We start from the raw sequence: 17,612 nt of genomic DNA, 5'->3' as shown, positions 1-17,612 counted from the left end.
TGCAGTGGTAAAAATATTTTATCTTCTTGAAGCAGGGTCTTACTATGTAGCTGTGCTTAGTCTTTTCCTGCCTTCCAGTTCTGAGGTCCTAGGGCTTAGCTCCTGTGCTTGGCTTAGTGGCAGAATTCTTGAAGTGACCACTATAAACGGTGCTGGAGCAAATGACCCCAAATCGGTTGGCATTTTAAAGGATTTGGAGGAGCAAGTATGTACAGAGCTGAAGTGTCAACAGATCTCTCTTGCTAATATGACACCTAAAAAGATGTTCAAAAGCAATTTTTAAAGCTCATATCTCCTGAAGAATCGTGGGAAGTAGCTTCAGGTGGAACCTCCGTGGAGATTACAAGAGTAGATTGATCGCTCGCCTGTGTGCACTAGTGAAACAGAGGTCCAAGGAGACATTGATAATCTAATGCAGATAAAGCCTACGGCTTGGTGAACTCTTATTAGATCTAATGGAAAAACATTTTTTTTCTACTAAAAGTTGCCCCTTACGATATTGAAACATTTTACTTGAAAGAGGAAGGAAAGTATGTTCTGAATTTTCTGATTTCATGGATTTGTTGAAACTTTGAAACAGAGAACTAGAGGCTACAATGTAGTTCTTATGGTGGGTCCAGTGGCCATGGGAAGGCAGTTTTAGCCTTTAACCCTATCAGTGATGAGTGCGTGTGTCACTGACAGATTTCTAGCTCCAATTCTTTGGTCTTGTATTGATCCAGTGAACAAATTTTTCAACAAGATGCCAATTAAGAGATAACTATGTCTTATGGTATCATTAACATTAGGAATGTTTTCAGTTATTTTTCAGGATAAAACATCCTGAAATGGAACTTTATTTCAAATGTAGATTGGGATGGTAATAGTACAAGTGAGTGAAACCAGAGCTTAATAAAGGAGGAGAGGGGAATGAGGGGAAAGTCTCACTGTGTGCATTGCTGTACACAATGACGTCATGGATTTGTATCTCTAGATCCCAAATAGAGCATGCGCACCTCAAGTGTACCTAAAGCAAGAAGGGAAGGGAGACTGGAGAATCCCTGAAGGCTTGCCAGCTTGCCAGCCTGACATAGGCAGTGGGGAACAAGAAGGGACTAGCCTTAAACAAGCTACAAGGGTGAGGACCAACATGAAGATTGTTCTCTGACCTCATACATATGCCAGGACATATTTACACCCAAAGCCGTACATAGAAACATACACAATCATATACATGTACATACTCTATACATCATATGTACTACATTATTTTAAAAGATAGAAATGGGCAAATGTGGGGCACATTCATACATTTGACTTCACAGGTCAGAACAGACAGCACTGCCTGTCTTCCTTTGTGGATGTTATGCATACAACTCACTCCTGGGTTCACAGCCTCATCTCTTGACCTGAGGTAGCTGTGAAGGGGTTGACTAGACTCTGGTTAATCTGTACACAGGTGCCTTGTGTGCATTCCTGCCAAGCTCATGGATTGCAATGCTGGCTGGTGTGGTGCCATTGGCTCAACCACCGCCATGTCTTACAGACCTGTCCCTTGTTTTCGAGGCAGTTATGTTAGGTATGTGACCAGTGGCTCTTAGGTGTCTCCTCATCTTTTCTCTTTGCTCCCGGAATTACTCAGCCATTTTATTTTATTTTCAGTTCCCATCATGTTGCATAATCAGACGCATTTTGCTTCGAGGAGAGCAGCAGTTTACTGAGAGTTGTTGAAATATTTCCTTCATTCCACAAAGAGGGGTGCTTTACATGCTGCACATGAGTCCCAGGGCTGCTGTTTGCTGAAGATCCGCTGTGGAAAAGGCTGCCATGGCTGCAGGGAAGCTTTTCAACTGAATGAAGTTGATTTGATGATATCATGAAATGGAAGCAAACAACTTCGCTTTCTGTTTCTGCATCTGCATCATGGTATCTACGCGGAGGGGGAGCTTCCCCGTGGACCACCTGTAAAAATATCAATTTTGCTGAAGGATCGTTGGCATGGAGTACTATTACGTAGTGTGATGAATGTTGACAAGTGCCTGTGGCAGTGTGACTGCCACCATGTGAAAGGTAGAGAAAAGTAGCTTAGAAACTTCCCCACTGCTGCTTCGCAATCGGCCTCTTGTCTCAGGGGCGTCTGTTAACTGGCTCTCTGGTCTGTTTTGCCTTTCAAAGGATATGTGGATGACATGATGCTCATCTTTGTTTTTACCCATATGTTTAGAGTTAGTAACTCCCTCCCCAATATGGGCCATGGAAATTAGAATTCCTCTTCTCTAAGGCAGACCATAATCTTCCCTGTACTTAGAGCTGGCAGTAAAGAAACCGTCCAACCCAGACTGATAATAGGACTCCTGTTTTAAAATAGGTCTGTCCCAGGCGGAGGAGAAATAAATGTTGCAAAAACATCCTCATGGAGTCTGAATCAAAGGCCTTCTAGGTTTCTCCTGTCTGGCTGATAGCATTTGACTATACCTTCTTCCTTCAGTCATGTATTCACATGGTTTTCCTGGCTTCGGTCATGATAATGGAATAAAATCTGCATAAAACCCTACAGGGCAGAGCTCATAGAGCTTCCAGACAGTCTAATACGTGGGGATTCCTAGAGAGTGGTGTTCCCACAGAGCATAGGTATTTCGTGAGGCTCCTCCTTGCATCTTTCCATCTATATCCCTTATAATAAACTCAGGCTCTTTGAATTCTGAGAGCTGCCGTAGCAGGGAAGCCAGTTTGTAAGTCAAACTAGGTCTTATGACTGGCACCTGAAGCTGTGACAGGGACGTCTTGGGAGGCTAAAACCTTGACTGATTCTATTAGATCTTACACTGAGCTGTAAGATGTACTTACCGTTATCTTACAGTCAGGTACCAGTCCATAGAACCGGACTACAATTCAGTCAGGAAGCCCCAGCTTCTGTTGCTACAGAATTGCTTGCTTAATTGTTGACGGGAAAGCACCACGCACATGTTGCACCACAGAGGTCTATGTGATGAATGTGAGAGTGGAGGAGAATGGTCTGCTTTTAATTTGTTTATTAATCAGGCAGACATAGATTAGTTATGTTTTTCATGAGCAGTTTCTATTAGTTGACCTTTCTTTCCAATTCTTCCCCACCCATGCTCCCTGCTGTACCCTCCCGCCTCCACTAGTTCTCTTTCTGCTTCTATGTCACATGGTCTGTTTACCTCCTCCCACTTCCTTAAAACCCATTTCCCCTTTTGTGGTCCCCTTTTGTACTGACTAGTTTTATGTCAACTGGATACAAGCTAGAGCCATCAGAGAGGAGGGAGCTTTAATTGAGAAAATGCCTACATAAGGTCAGGTGGTAGACAGGCATGTAGGTGATTTTATTAATTAGTAATCAATGTGGGAACACCCAGTCTACTGTGGGCAGCACGATCCCTGGGCTGGTGATCAGAAAGCAGGTTGAGTCAGCCATGAGGAGTAAGGCAGTGAGCACTCCCACGCCCTGTGTCCTCTGCATCAGCTCCTGCCTTCAAATTCCTGCCCTGTTTGAGTTCCTGCCCTCATTGCTTTTGATAATGAACTGTTATAGGGAACCGTGAGTGAAATAAATCCTTCCACACATTGCTGCTGGTCATGGTGTTTCATCACAGCAATAGTAGCCCTAAGACACTTTACTAGTTTCAAGACCTTTACTTATGCTCACATCCACATATACATACTTGTAAAATTTAGGAGCTAGGGTCTTAAATGTATATGGGAGTGAAGACTGTGTGTTGGTTTTTCTAGTATGTGCTTCCCCACTTAATAATTTCCAGATCCATTTTCCATTAAATTTTATAATTTCATTTTTCTTTATGGCTAAATAAAATTGTGTGTGTGTGTGTGTGTGTGTGTGTGTGTGTGTGTGTGATGTTTTCATTATTCATTTGTTGATGGACATACGGGCTGACACTGTTTTCATGCTCTTGTGAAACAATAGCAATCAACAAGACTATACAAGTTTCTCTGTAGTATAATTTAGAGTGCTTTGGGTGTATGCCCAGATCAACGCTGCCTCCGTTAAAATTCTAATAACATTCTTTATAGAACTATAAAAGCTGATTCTTTAATTTACTAGAGACCGTGAATAGCCAAAGCAATTCTAACCAGAAAGAACATTGCTGGAAGGATCGTAGTACTTGACCTCAAATTATACTACACAGCCATAGTGGCAAAGACACCATGATACAGGCACACCAATAGGCATGTAGATCAGTGAAACACAAAAGAGGGTCCAGAAATAATCTCATACAGTTATGGCTGCATATTTGATAAATGCATCAAAAACATGCACTGAAAAACAATTAAAAAATAGTACTTATAAAATTGGGTATGCACTTGCAGAAGAATGAAATTAGATCCATACCTCTCATTTGAACAAAAATCAATTCAACATGGATCAGAGACCTTAACTTAAAACCTGATTATTTTGAAATTACTACAGGAAAACATAAGGCTTGCTTTCCATTTGCTCATCTCAGTAGAATAACACAGTGCACAGGCCTATGTGAGATTGGCTTCTGTTGCATTTCAGATCCCCGCCCCCAACCCTATGAGCCACAGAGAGTGACTCCTCTTCACTGACCAGTAGTGTCCATTGTATGGAGGTACTGGTTTCTTTATTCACCAAGCATGAAGACATGGAGTTATAAACAGATTATAGTAATTATGGGCAAAATTGTCACAACATTCATGTACAATGTTTTGAATGACTATGTAGTTTTTAATTTTTTGGGAGGTGGGAGAGGCATTACTTAGAATGGAGACTTAATTTTGAGAAAGCTGCCTTAGAGTTTTCTGGCACTCTCTGTGGCAGTGGCAGTGGCCCTCTCCTCTCACATCCTCACCATTCTTTGCTGGTCCATTTTATGATATAATTTGGTCTGTTCTAACAGTTCTGTGTCTGTGGCATCTTGACTTAATACAACAGGACAGAACTCCTCCCACTACCTGGGCCCCAGGAGCTGTGCAAATAGGAGCTTTACAGTTAGCGTGACACTAACTCACGTCCACTCTCAGCACTGCACCTGTCCTCACCTAGAGGGTCACCCCTCTGCAATTCTACCCGTGCTTAGGAAGTATCCAAATGAGGACAAAGAAGGCATCTCTGGGAAACTGTTAACAGAAAGGACCTCTCCTAGTAAGTTGAGGTGACAGGGATGTGGAAGGTCATCAGCTGTCTTGCTGTCCCTCACCTCACAGTCTATCAAATTTTAAATGCTCGTGGCTATTACACTTCCAGTCTTCTCATTTATGGAGAACATGTTTTATTTAAAATGTTATAGTTGGCCTGTGAGAAAACTCAATGGGCAAAGGTGTTGCAATTGCCCATTGCCTTGCAATTCTGCCAACCCAAGTCCCAGCCCCAGAGCTTGTATAAAGCTTGTGAGAGTGTGTGAGCACTGGGGTTGAACTCATGGTGCCTGGCTTCACAGCATGTGCCTTCACCTGCTGAGCCTTCTCACTGGCTTACTAGAAAGCTTTCCCAAGACATCTGTCCTTCATTCAGACTATTCAAGTCCAGAGGCTTGACATTAGTGTTTGCTTGGCTTTTAAGTCCACACACAACACTAATGGATAACCAGAGTTGAGAATGTCTAAGTCCTGAAAAATAGACCATACTGTTTCAGAGGCTAATTCTAGCAAAACTTCCACCTGTCAAACTATGAGTTTCTTTTTGTTTTCATGTGTATGTTTTTCCAATGTCTAGAGGAATCATTAATGACACTATAGATCCAGTATAGAAAGTGTAGAAAGTGTGCTCTTGACTCTTGGCTTCTCCCTCTCCCTCTCCCTCTCCCCCTCCCTCTCCCCCTTCCTCTTCCCCTCCCTTCCCCCCTCCGTGTGTGTGTGTGTGTGTGTGTGTGTGTGTGTGTGTGTGTGTGTGTGTGCCTGTCTGAATGTGTCTGAATGCATGCCTGCCTTGGAGACCAGAAGAGAGTGTCCTATTCCCTGGAGGTGGAGTTATCTTGGTCTGGGTTCTGGAATCCAGACTCAGATCCTCTGCAAGAGCAATAAGCTCCCTTAACCACCAAGCCATCTCCAGGCTGCTAAAAATACACTTAGATAAAAAAGTAGCTGACTAAATATAGTAGTAAATGTTATTTTAGGATAATGTAGTTCAGAAATCATTTTTACATGTAGGCTACAATTATTTATATTGCAGAAAATGAATGAGAGGTCCTTTCCAGGCCATTCCTCAAGAATTGTTACAAACATATTGGGAGTTGAACACTGAGCTCATTCCTCTCCTCTTTGGAACACAAGAATGAAAATTTATTCGAGTTGTCTTGGGTGAAATATTCCGATTTGGTAGTGAAGACATAAATCTCAGACTTCGAGCTGACACAGTGGGGTTGATGGCAGTCCGTCAAAGTTCTCCCCCAGTGGCAGGGCTTCTGCCTGGTTCTCTCAGTCTGTGGTCTTAGGATCTGTGTTTGGCATGTAGGAACACTCGAGTAAGTGAATGTCTAGACAGGCTATAATAGTGTGGACTGTAGAACGTGAAAGAGCATTCCAAGCAAATGCCAATTTCTGCCCTTTACCTTTAGGAAATTAAAATATTGAAGGGTGCCGAACCAAGTTTAAAAGGATTTACGTGGACTATTCTGTCTAGTCTGCTAAAAGTACTAAGTCGTAAGCCATTTTGCCGGAAGTATTGGCCAAGGGAGGTCATGGTGTCAGTGACTCCATCCTGACTCTATAGTGCTAGATAGAATTGGCATGTGTTAGGTTCTAGGCTCAAAACTTTATGTAGAGACATTCCAGATGTTGGCCTTTCCTGGAGAAGTAACTTGCAAAGGCTTGGCAAAGTGGAGGAACTTGGATGACCATCCAGAAACAGAGAAGTCCAGTGAGCTGACTGTCTTGCTGAAGAGAAATATGCTTTGTGGTTCTTGCTACAGGCTTGAGGCAATGGATTTATGTTGGTTCCTGGGAATAACTTTCTAGAAATTAGACTGCCCTAGAAAATACAGTACCTCATAGAAGAAGAGTTGGCTCCTGTGTATAGGATGGAAATCAGACCAGCCACCTGCTCTGCTGCTTAATTTTGGTCAATTTGACACAAGTTGAAATCACCTGGGAAAAAGGAAAGTCGAAAAATTGCCTCCACCAGATTGGCCTATGGGTATATCTGTATAACATTTTCTTAATTATTGATTGACATCAGAGGGCTCAGCCCAATGTGGATGGTGCCATCTCAGAGCAGGTGGTCCTGGGTTGTATAAAAGGCAGCTGAGCAGGCATAGAGAGCCAGTAGGCAGAGTTTCTCCACAATCTCTGCTTTAGTTCCTGACTCCAGGTCCCTTGAGCTCCTTCTCTGACTTCCCTATGTGATGGAATGTGGCCTGGGTAAGATGAAATAAAATAAACCCTTTCCTTCTTAAGTGCTTTTGGTCAAAGTGTTTATCGTAGCAATATAAAGCGAAGTAGACCACTAAGTAAGGACCTTCATAGCTTCAAGAATCTGTGCTTTGTTTGGGATAAATCACATCTTTGGTGTGTGTATATGGGAGCAAACTCTAGGCTGATGACTTGAACTTGGGAAAACTTGGTGCTCCTTATACTTGTTTCGGTTTCCTTGGTGAGAATTGTCACGTGTTTCTTGAGTGTACAGGATTTGTAGGCTTGCTTGCTGTTTATAATTGCTAGCCTGCTTTCAAGATGGACTAGGAGGACATAGGTTATTACTACGGATAGCTTAGGGACAAAATAATGAAAGCTCATGCTGGAGAACGTAAAGGGTGCTGGGACAGGATGAGTGTCCAACAGAGATGCATGCAGCTTTCTAAGACCCTGTGAATAACGGCCAGACACAGGTAAAGGGCTAGGAATTGACATGTGGCTTGGGAGAATGCTTGCATAGCATGCACAAAACTCATCCTCAAGATACATAGGGAGGCTGAGGCCAGCCTGAACTAAGAAAAACATAAAGCCATTTGCTATTTCTGTTTCTCTGAGCAGGTTCTTTATTTTGGGATTCTATTTATTTGGAGATGAACCGAGACAATGCTAAAGGTCCAAGGACACCTGACTGTTATTAAGCTCATAACTGTGTTGTCATGGGTATTTGGAAATTGATAGCTGAATACCTAGAGAGTTCTTAAAATTATGAAGAACAAAAAGGGTCACATACATATAGCTTATCTACTCGGGCTACTCTGCAGTGTAAGGGCATCTCAACTTCTCATTAGCTTTCTGGTTTTGTTATACCAAATTGCCACAGCTTAGTGCTTTTGGACAATGTAACACTACCCTCTCACGGGACAGAAGTTCTAACCTCAATCAGGTGTCAGGGAACATGTGCTCACCTGTAGAAGTCTCAGAGGTGCCTTTCTAGCTTTTCAGAGTGGCTTCATCTCTGGGTTTGAGGTCCCTTCAGACTTCTTCCCATTGAGGCATTCTCTTTTTCTACCTGGCCTTCATGTTTTTCTCTCATGTCTTCTCTAACTACTTTGCTGCCCGTTCCCTTTATTTGTGTTATTTTGAGACAGGATCTCATATAACCTTAATGTAATTTTAAATTTACTTTTAACCTCCAGATCTTGTGCCTCCACCTCTCAAATACGGAGATTACAGACATGGCCTGACCTCTCCTTTATAAGGACTCTTGTGACTCCAGGAGGCTCTCCCCATCTTAAGATGTATAGCTTAATTATATATATTAAGTCCTCTTATCCTATTAGGCATCATTCCCCCAGTTGTAAGGATTAAGGCGTAGATGTTTCGGAGATCTGTTATTTAGTCTACTTTAGCAGGTGTTATTTACACATGCCTATCTTAGAGAGAGGTCATACATGTGAAATCATCATCACAGGGGGTATATCTTCATTTGAGTATCCAGAAGGATTTTTAATCATTGTAATGGTATAGCTCTGGATTTATTTGCCACTTCTCTGAAGAGCACACTTAACCTCAATCTGAAGGAAATGAGGACAGAAATCACAAGAGAAATTTGAACAGTGCACTTGAAATAAAAATCAAAGAAAGGTATTTGTGTGTTGTTGCTGAATGTGTTGGTGTCTGTGTACTGGATGCTGGGGTGTCATGTTTCTTTAAGTTTATTTATTTATTTATTCATTTATTTAGGGACAGGGACTCACTTTGTAGCTCTGGCTGTCCTGGAATTCACTGTCTAAACCAGGCTGGCCTCAGAACTCATAGATATCCAACTACCTTTCCTCTCAAGTGCTGGGATTAAAGTATGGAGCACTGTGTCTGGTGTCTGTGCAACTCTTATGCTTCTTTCTCAGTTACTTCTCTCACTGCTGTGATAGAGTACCTGACTGAAAGCAAGCATAAGGAGGTGCGGTTTATTTTGGTTTATAGTTTATTTTGCTTTATTAGGGGATTTTAGTCTGTCCTGGCAAGGAAGGCCTGTTGGCTGGCATTGCTTATTTGGGAACAATTGGAGCATACAGTAGGGCATCCTCCTGGTGCATCATCAAACATTATTCTCTTGGAAGTTAGGCTGGGCTGTATCCTTCTAAGCCTGCTTCCAGTTCCTGCTTTTGCCAGCCATAACTGCCTCAGTGCTACATGATATAGACCAGGAGTCTGAGGCTGGTTCTGAGCTCTCTATGTAGTTCAGGCTGGCCTTGAACCCTAAACATTCTTCCTCCATCTTCTAACTGCTAGATTACAGATGCAATGCCATACCCAGCCTGGGTACCTTTCAGCTAAATGGATATGTCACAACTTATTTTGTTGTTTGTTGATGGACCCTTAGACTATTTCTACTTTGTGGCTGTGATTAAGAAATGTCCTGGGAATATTTGTGTGTATACTTTTATTGTTTGGAAATATATTTCCTATGGGTAAATTCCTAGAAAGAAAATGTCTAGATTTTAGGAAGGTTTTATAAGAAATTGTCAAAATTTTTCCAGAGATGCCGAACTATTTTCCATGATTATTGACAATGTATTATTCTGATGCTCAATGACTTTATTAGAACCTGGCATTATCAGTCTTTCTTGTTTAACCACTCTGCTATTTTTCAGTTATTATGAGATTTTCATTTTCACTTGAATTTTGCATGTGTGCTTATTTGGATGCAACATGTATGTTGTCTTTTGTGCAGTGTCCATTTCAATGCCTGACCCTTTTAATTTGTGGGATGGAGGTATAATAAATTACTTTTCATAAAAGGAAAGGCAGAATTTGGGGGAAATCTGTTAACTCAAGAAGCAAGAGTAAAAACCAGGCAGACTGGTAGCCCAGGAGGAATGATTGATAGGCTTACAATCAAGTACTGGTGCTTTTAACTGGGTATCTTCCTGTCCTGATTTGCCTAGGACTGTCCAGTTTCCCACTGCAGGACGTGTATCATGCCTGGGCAGGCTTCTGCAAGGTTCCTTCTACAGAGCCCTGGAGAGGGACAATACAAACCATTTTCAGGGAGATGATGCTGATAACTTTTAACTATGAGCACAGGTCGAAGGAAGCATTGGTGACCAGTGATCTATGGAAGGCCACATTGTTCTTTACCAGGAACAAAGCCAGCATATGAGTGGGGTCTAGCACACCAAACACTGTGTGCTGTATCTTACCTGTGATGGGAGGAGTCAGGGATATGGGGAACGTTCTCACCTGCTATTAAAACTGAAGAGCTTAAACAAATTAACACTGTCATTGGGCTCAATTATCTTGCTTCATTCATACTTTTCTGACCAAATACAGTTGGTCTGGAAAAACTAAGATGCTGAGTTCTGTAGTCCATTATTTATGCCTTACTATAAAATAGTGTGGGAAATCATTTCTACAGAAATGCTTTGTTGTATAGAGTATAGTGGTAAGAAAATTCTGGGTGCTGTGAGGAGAGAGGCTACTAGTAAAGATGACACTTTCAAAGGCTTGAGAGAATGAGGAACAAAGAATGAAATTCATCTCAGCAGAGTTGGTTCTTAAGCAGAAAAGAATGTGTACCGTTGTGTGGAACATGCTCTTATAAGAGCCGAACCCATTACTCTTTCTCCTTTACACAGTGGTAAGGAAGGTTGGGCCTTGATATGTCTGCTATTGGCTTCACAGTTCATATATTCCATTTGTTCCTGATATATTTATACAGTGTCCCTGTATCTGTTATATGCTGTCCCTTGTTCTGGTCCCTGTTTCTCTTATATGACATAAACACACTCATCTTTTGTCTTACATTGCCCCAGAGGACCTAGATGGGGATGCTTATAGATAATATTACTGTTTCGTTTTCATGTCTTTTTAAAAATAACTCTCAACATGCTATAGCATTTTTCTTCTTAATGTTTATTAAATGCCCTCAGCAGGATCAGTTCTATCTAAATAATATAAAAGACACAAGTCTTGCCAATAAGAGACATTCATATTAATAAATGCAAAATAAATATTCTTATATGTGTGTGCATTTTTTTCCTTGAAAGTTGAAGCATTGTTTTGTTTGGATGAGACCAAATAATTGGAACAATGTACATAATTCCTCCTGCTGCTGTTTTGGAAACAACAGTGTGTCAACCCACAGTTGTCATAATCACATAACCTTGGCAGGATCAGTACTTCAGTTAAGGCCAAGTAAAGCCATTTTTGTTGCAATCAATCTCAGTTGGAAAGACTTATGAGAGATTATGAACCATATGGAGCTCTATTGTATACAGTTTTAGCCGTTTGGTGCTTATGATTTTTAGATCCTTCAGCAAGCTCTTCTATGATCCTGCTTTTGTTGAGCTTGGAAGAGACATGTCGCAGCCTCAATGGAGCATGCAGGCAGGTGAGGAGGTACCAGTCTTAGACTGATACTTGTGCCAATAGGGACTTAACTCTAGGCACATTTTCTGGTTCCCAAATGATATAATAGAGCTGTTACCTCATTTAGGGAGTTGCATAAAGGATGAAAAAGAGGTGTTGAGGGTGCTATTTGGTGGAGGTGTCAGCAAACATGGTTGAGTCATAGAACTGAAGGTAGTTAGCCAGCATAGCTAGAATCCAGAAAATGGGAACAAGTTGTTAGACTGAAGAGCGAGGCAGGACCTGATTATATTCATACAGTGAGTTAGCTAAAGCATAACAAATAGCTCCTATGTAAGTATGTTTGATATGATATTCCTATTCTGACTGACCTTTAGAAATATCATGAGAGACTGGCTGATAGTATTTAAGAGCAAAGGAAGCCACCAGAGGATTTTAGGCAGGGGTATGGCACAACCTTGCATCCATGTTGCATCTGTAATGATCATTCCAGCTAACAGTAGAAGCATTTGAGAGACAAGAGGGGTACAGTTGCCATGAGCAGCACCCTGTCATCTACAGGGTGGCAGAGTGGACACAGTAGGTCATCCAGGAACTCGTGTCTCATTTTTGCCAATAGCGGTGGCTCTGGAGTTATGCAATAGAGCATCTTGGAGCTGATTGTGTAAAGGGATAGCTAGTTTGAAAGAAGTTCCAACGAGTCCACTTTGGAGTTATCAGAGGAGCCTGTGATAGGGAATACAGCCTGTGCTCAGCTAATTTAAATAGAGACAGCAAGGAGAGTCAAGCTTTCACTACTGACCTTGGTATTTTTTTAAGTTATATCCCAGTTCACAACCAGAAAGCTAAAGGATTAGGAAGCTACTTTATGTCTAACTATGCCCAACCACAGGGATAACTCTTACACAATCTTCAGTTTTAGCTTACCAAAACAACAATGGCGAAACACCCTCACCTGTGAAGTATCAGAGAGAACAGGCCTGGTGATGGTTGATTTTGCTTTATGTCTGGCTTGTATGATCTGGCCCAGGTCTGCTCACTTGCTGCACAAGTAGAGTTTAGCATCATAGTCACGCACTGCGGGAAGACCTTCCAGAAGGATGCTGCATTGCATCATTTGAGGCCGTTCACAGAGTCCATGACAGAACTGAACTAGGCTCACCATGACATTAGTGGATGTTTACCAAGCACTTAATCCCAGCAGTATGTGTTTGGATATTCCCAGAGCCCTGGATGCTCCTTAAGTCAATTAGAGCTAATGATATTTAGCTTCTAGAACTCTTGGGGATTAGGCTAAATCTGATAATATGTAGGAGAGGAGTCAAATCCTTGGCACAATTTTAGCTTTTAATTAATGAGGCATCAACCAAAGAACTACAGTGAGCTGCTGCCCAGCTTAGTAGTAGAATCGGAATCTCCCAGAGAAGGATTGCACTGCTGACTGCTGCACGGTTTGGTGGCCTGGGTAGATGTAGTCTTTGTACTGGCCATATGCAATTTCAGGAGTACATATGCCCTGGAAAAATTGCTGGTACTTGTATATATACTATTTCACTTCTTTTTGTTGATTAATTTTTAAAAAATAGTTATATTTTTATTCTCAGATATTTTCATATATATGTGTATATAATATAATTATATACATATTTGATCATTTCACCCCACTCCCTTCCCCTCCAACTCCTCTCAGATCTTCCCCTACTCCCCATACTCCTCCCAATTTGGTATCCTGTTTTTTTTTGTTGTTGTTGTTGTTGTTGTTGTTGTTATTTTTAAATAACCAACCAGGAGTCAAATTTGTGTAGTCCTTATTTTTATGTGTGGGGCCGTCCACTAGAGGTTGACCACACTCTTAAAGAAATTGACTGTCCTTTTTGCAACAATTGGACCAATTGCTTCTCTTTATTTTTATTTTAACTCACTATATCTTGGGGTTGAAACTACTTTTACTTATGTGGGATTAATGACCTCTTGAGGGCAGCTGGATGTTTTGAATATTGATAGAGTTTGCTCTGACACCTGTTTATTGGTGACAATCTACAGAAGCGTCTTTAGAAATAGACAGATGGTGTCCAAGGTTAGATGTAATTTAGTCTCTTCCAACCCCATTTCTTCTTATCCTTGCTTAACAACAATCACTGCCTACATGACTACAGCAGTGTGTCATCAGCTAGTGCTGTTTGCCAGTGAGGGCTGGGAACAGAAGAACTAATGACAGTGTAGGCCAAAGTAATCCTGACAAGGGAAGAGGAGTGAAAGATGAATTACAAGAGATGAGAGAAGCGAAGCTAATAAGCTCCCAACAATGACTGAGTGCCAAGCAGCGACTTGACCGGACGCCTCATATTCTAACATCCATTTTGCCATATCAACCTACAGATATTCCTTTTTTGGTTCTTTTTTTTTCTTCTTCTTCTTTTTTTTTTTTCGGAGCTGGGGACCGAACCCAGGGCCTTGCGCTTCCTAGGCAAGCGCTCTACCACTGAGCTAAATCCCCAACCCCCAGATATTCCTTTTTTAAAAACCTCTCACGCGGGTGTGTGCGAGAGAGAGAGAGAGAGAGAGAGAGAGAGAGAGAGAGAGAGAGAGAGAGAGAGAGAGAATATAACCCTAGTTGAGACAGGTTGTCTTGGATACTGCTGTGTATGCCAAGCTGGCTTCTGGAGATTTTCCTGCCTCTGCAACCCATCTTGCTATAGAGGCACTGGAATTACAGATGTGTACTATAGCATCTGTCATTATATGGGATCTTGCAGTTTGAACTCAGGTAGGTCCTCATGCTTGTTTGAGAAGTACATTCCCCGCTAACCTGATTTCCTTAGTTTCCCCTATGCTATCTTATTCCTTGTGTACTTTGAAGACCAGTGTCTGCTACTTTACTTCCTGTGAGCTTCTCAGTTTCCCACTGAGGAAAACAACACAGAAAAAGCCTAAATGATTTATCCAAGGACCAAAATCAACTTATATTGACACAGAAGATCCAATTTACCACCCCTTTCATACTGGTTTAGACTGGGATTCCAGTCTGTACTGGAAAGGCCTCCAAGGGTTTGAATTTTCTCAGGATGAATTTCACACAGTTTGAACTTAATGATTGGGTCAAATCCAGCCATTTTTTATAACAAAGAGTTTCTTCATAGAGACATTGTGATAGTAAACACATTGGCATTCTTCCCGCTGGCGATGATTCTTTGCTTTTGTTTTTGTATTTTTGTGAGCGGATCTCACGTAGCCCAGGCTCTCCTTGAATTCACCCTGTAATCAAGGCAGTCTTGAACTCGGGATCGTCATGCCTCCACCATGCCTGCTTATGGTTAATTCTTCAAGGTTCCTCCCCACAATACACATGTTCTTTGCTTCAAACTGCTGTAGCTACTCAAGTAGAACATCACTAAGCTATGTGCAATAAAGGATTTTAGATTTTTGTTTAGAAAATTATGCAGCCCCTCTTAAATTCTACTCCTAAAGCTTCAGTATATTAACACCTTTCAGGGTATCCTCCTGGGCAGGCTCAGAAGTGAGGCTTCAAACTATGACCTCTTCCTGCACTGCTTGCCCAGAAGCACTGAGATGGAGGAGTCACTACGACTCCCTTGCCTTTATACTTCACTTATTTTTTTTGAGTCATTTTTGTAGATCAGGATGTTTTTCTGTTAAATAAAGCTTCAGGCTTTCTCTTGAGTTTTAGTGATACAGAAACATCACAACGTCCCACAAAGACACAATGTCTAAATGACAGAAAATATGTGGTGAGAGTGTAGCAAGGAGATGGACCTTAGAAAACACCCCTTTATAATGAAAAACTTAACCTGGGCCAATGACATTTTAATTAAGAAAGCCCAAAGTCTACATTGTACCAGCTGGCCAACATCACCAGTGGTGATTCCTGTAGTGTAGAGCCACGAACGTCTAGAGAATTAGACATTTATTGTATTCGCCTGAAGCAAGAAAAGTGTCACTGTTAAAGAATGGAATATGAGCACTGCAGTGGCCTTAGAAATTAACTAGCTCAAAATCCAATTTTACCGAAAAGGAAACACAGACTCGAGAGTACATGCTGTTCAGCTAGGGTATCAGCTGAAATGAGATACTAGCCACAAACCCTGCCTGTGTGGTTGGACTCAGTTCTCACTGGGTTGATCCACTCTGTGTGTGTGTGTGTGTGTGTGTGTGTGTGTGTGTGTGTGTGTGTGTGCGTGCATACAAACACATGCAGACAGGTATTATACAAAGAGGTGGTTAGAATTGACCTCCTTCAGTTGTTCACCACCATCAATTTATTCATTATTATTGCTTTATGTGTTATTGTATATAGGGGATAAGGGGTGCATTAGTGTCATAGTAGGGGATATACAAGAGAATCACTTTATAGACTTCTTTCTTTTCTTTTATCTTTATGGGTTCTAGAGATCAAATCCTAGTAATTTAGCTTGCAAACCCAAATGCCTTTGGTGAGCCATCTTGTCTATACATCTTCACCTTATTTGGAAACAGGGTCTCTAGCAAACCTGGACCTCACTGATCAGCTAATCTAGTTGGTCAGCAAGGCTCAAGGATTCTGGTGTCTCTGCATTCCTTTCCCAGGCAATGGGGTTCTACACACTGGCATCTCTAACTTGTACTTTTTTGCTAGGAATCCAGACTTGGGTCCTGATGTTGTGTATCAAGCACTTTACCAACCCCCACTATAAGAATACAGTTGTTGAATGCTTTGTTCATTTGTTTTCTAAGTAGGCCAGGCATATTTACAAACCTACTGGTTTTAACTGAGAAAGAATAAAAATGAGAAAACTAAATCATGTTAAAAGAAAAGGTAAACTAGATAAAGCCACTTATCCCCAGAAGCTAAGCTCAAAGATTGTTCTAGGAGGTACCACTCCACTTGAGGGCTGTGTCTATTGCCTCTTGATCTAAGAAGTGATGCTGTCTGTGTGAATGATCAACTGTTTAAGACATGTTTCAAATTTACTGTATAAATAACCTGTTGGCGTCCTTCATTGTCCAGTTCTCACAGCAAACAGAATGCGATGTGTTTTTATAACTAGAGAGCTATTTGACTTCTTCCTTCTTTCCCCCATTTGGATATAGATTGATATAGCATTACTTAAAATGCTGCATATAAATTAAACATTAAACAGGCGATATGGAGAAGCTAACTGCCCCAATAGAATCGTTAGCTCTGCAGTCACCGCCTCAAGGACACTCATATTTCATATCGGATGTCCTTCTTTTGAAAAGTGACCACCAAGGTTCAAGTGACATTTAAGTATATCAGGCAGCTGCATAATTTATGGGCCGTTTTGTTTTGTGTTCTTATTTTAACAAAAAAGAAAGAAACGTGGAAACAGACTGTGTTGAGACACTAACATATTTACTCTGGTCTTCTCACCTTGTCCCACAGATCGGTGCGCTGAAGGACTACTATCATTTCTACCACAGTAGGACCATTAAAAGATCTGTTCTCTCAAGCAGAGGAACCCACAGTTTCATTTCAATGGAACCAAAGGTAAGAACACCCAGTTGGATGGGGACCAAGAAGCAATGCTTCTGCATTTTTCATTGGCAATAACAGTAGGAGCCAGTGACCCAGCATGAGGCTCCTATTTCCACCCGGTCACAGTATCCTTTGGTTCAGTATCTATCTGCCCTCAGGATACACCACTCACTGGCTTGACTTTTACTGACCTGCCATTGTCATCCCACATGTGGAGCATCTCAGGTGTAGCCAAAGGTAGAAGCTTTTATGCAAAATGGAGAGGGGCCACAGCTTGAGCAGAAATCTGTGGAACATGTCTAAAGTAAGAAGAATATGCCCTCTCTGGGTATGCATGCAGCTTCAGGTACGGAGAGCTCCATGGGCGATTTTTCCCGTAGTACTCTTAAGCCATTATTGACTTACGTCATACTTG

At 41.5% G+C, this 17,612-nt stretch overlaps 1 protein-coding gene across 4 annotated transcripts in view; it reads left to right on the top strand.

Moving 5' to 3' along the window:
• Pcsk5 (proprotein convertase subtilisin/kexin type 5) overlaps positions 1-17,612 on the top strand; it is a 430,528-nt gene that overhangs the window by 28,617 nt on the left and 384,299 nt on the right. For all 4 annotated transcript variants that reach the window (XM_039109729.2, XM_039109692.2, XM_063264264.1 and 1 more), the window contains exon 2: positions 17,105-17,209. In XM_039109729.2, the coding sequence (XP_038965657.1) occupies positions 17,105-17,209 (105 nt within the window). The remainder of the gene's footprint in view (positions 1-17,104; positions 17,210-17,612) is intronic.

The sequence above is a fragment of the Rattus norvegicus genome, chromosome 1, assembly GCF_036323735.1.
Source record: "Rattus norvegicus strain BN/NHsdMcwi chromosome 1, GRCr8, whole genome shotgun sequence".
Lineage (NCBI taxonomy): Eukaryota > Metazoa > Chordata > Mammalia > Rodentia > Muridae > Rattus > Rattus norvegicus.
This window is presented reverse-complemented; position numbering and strand designations above follow the sequence as displayed.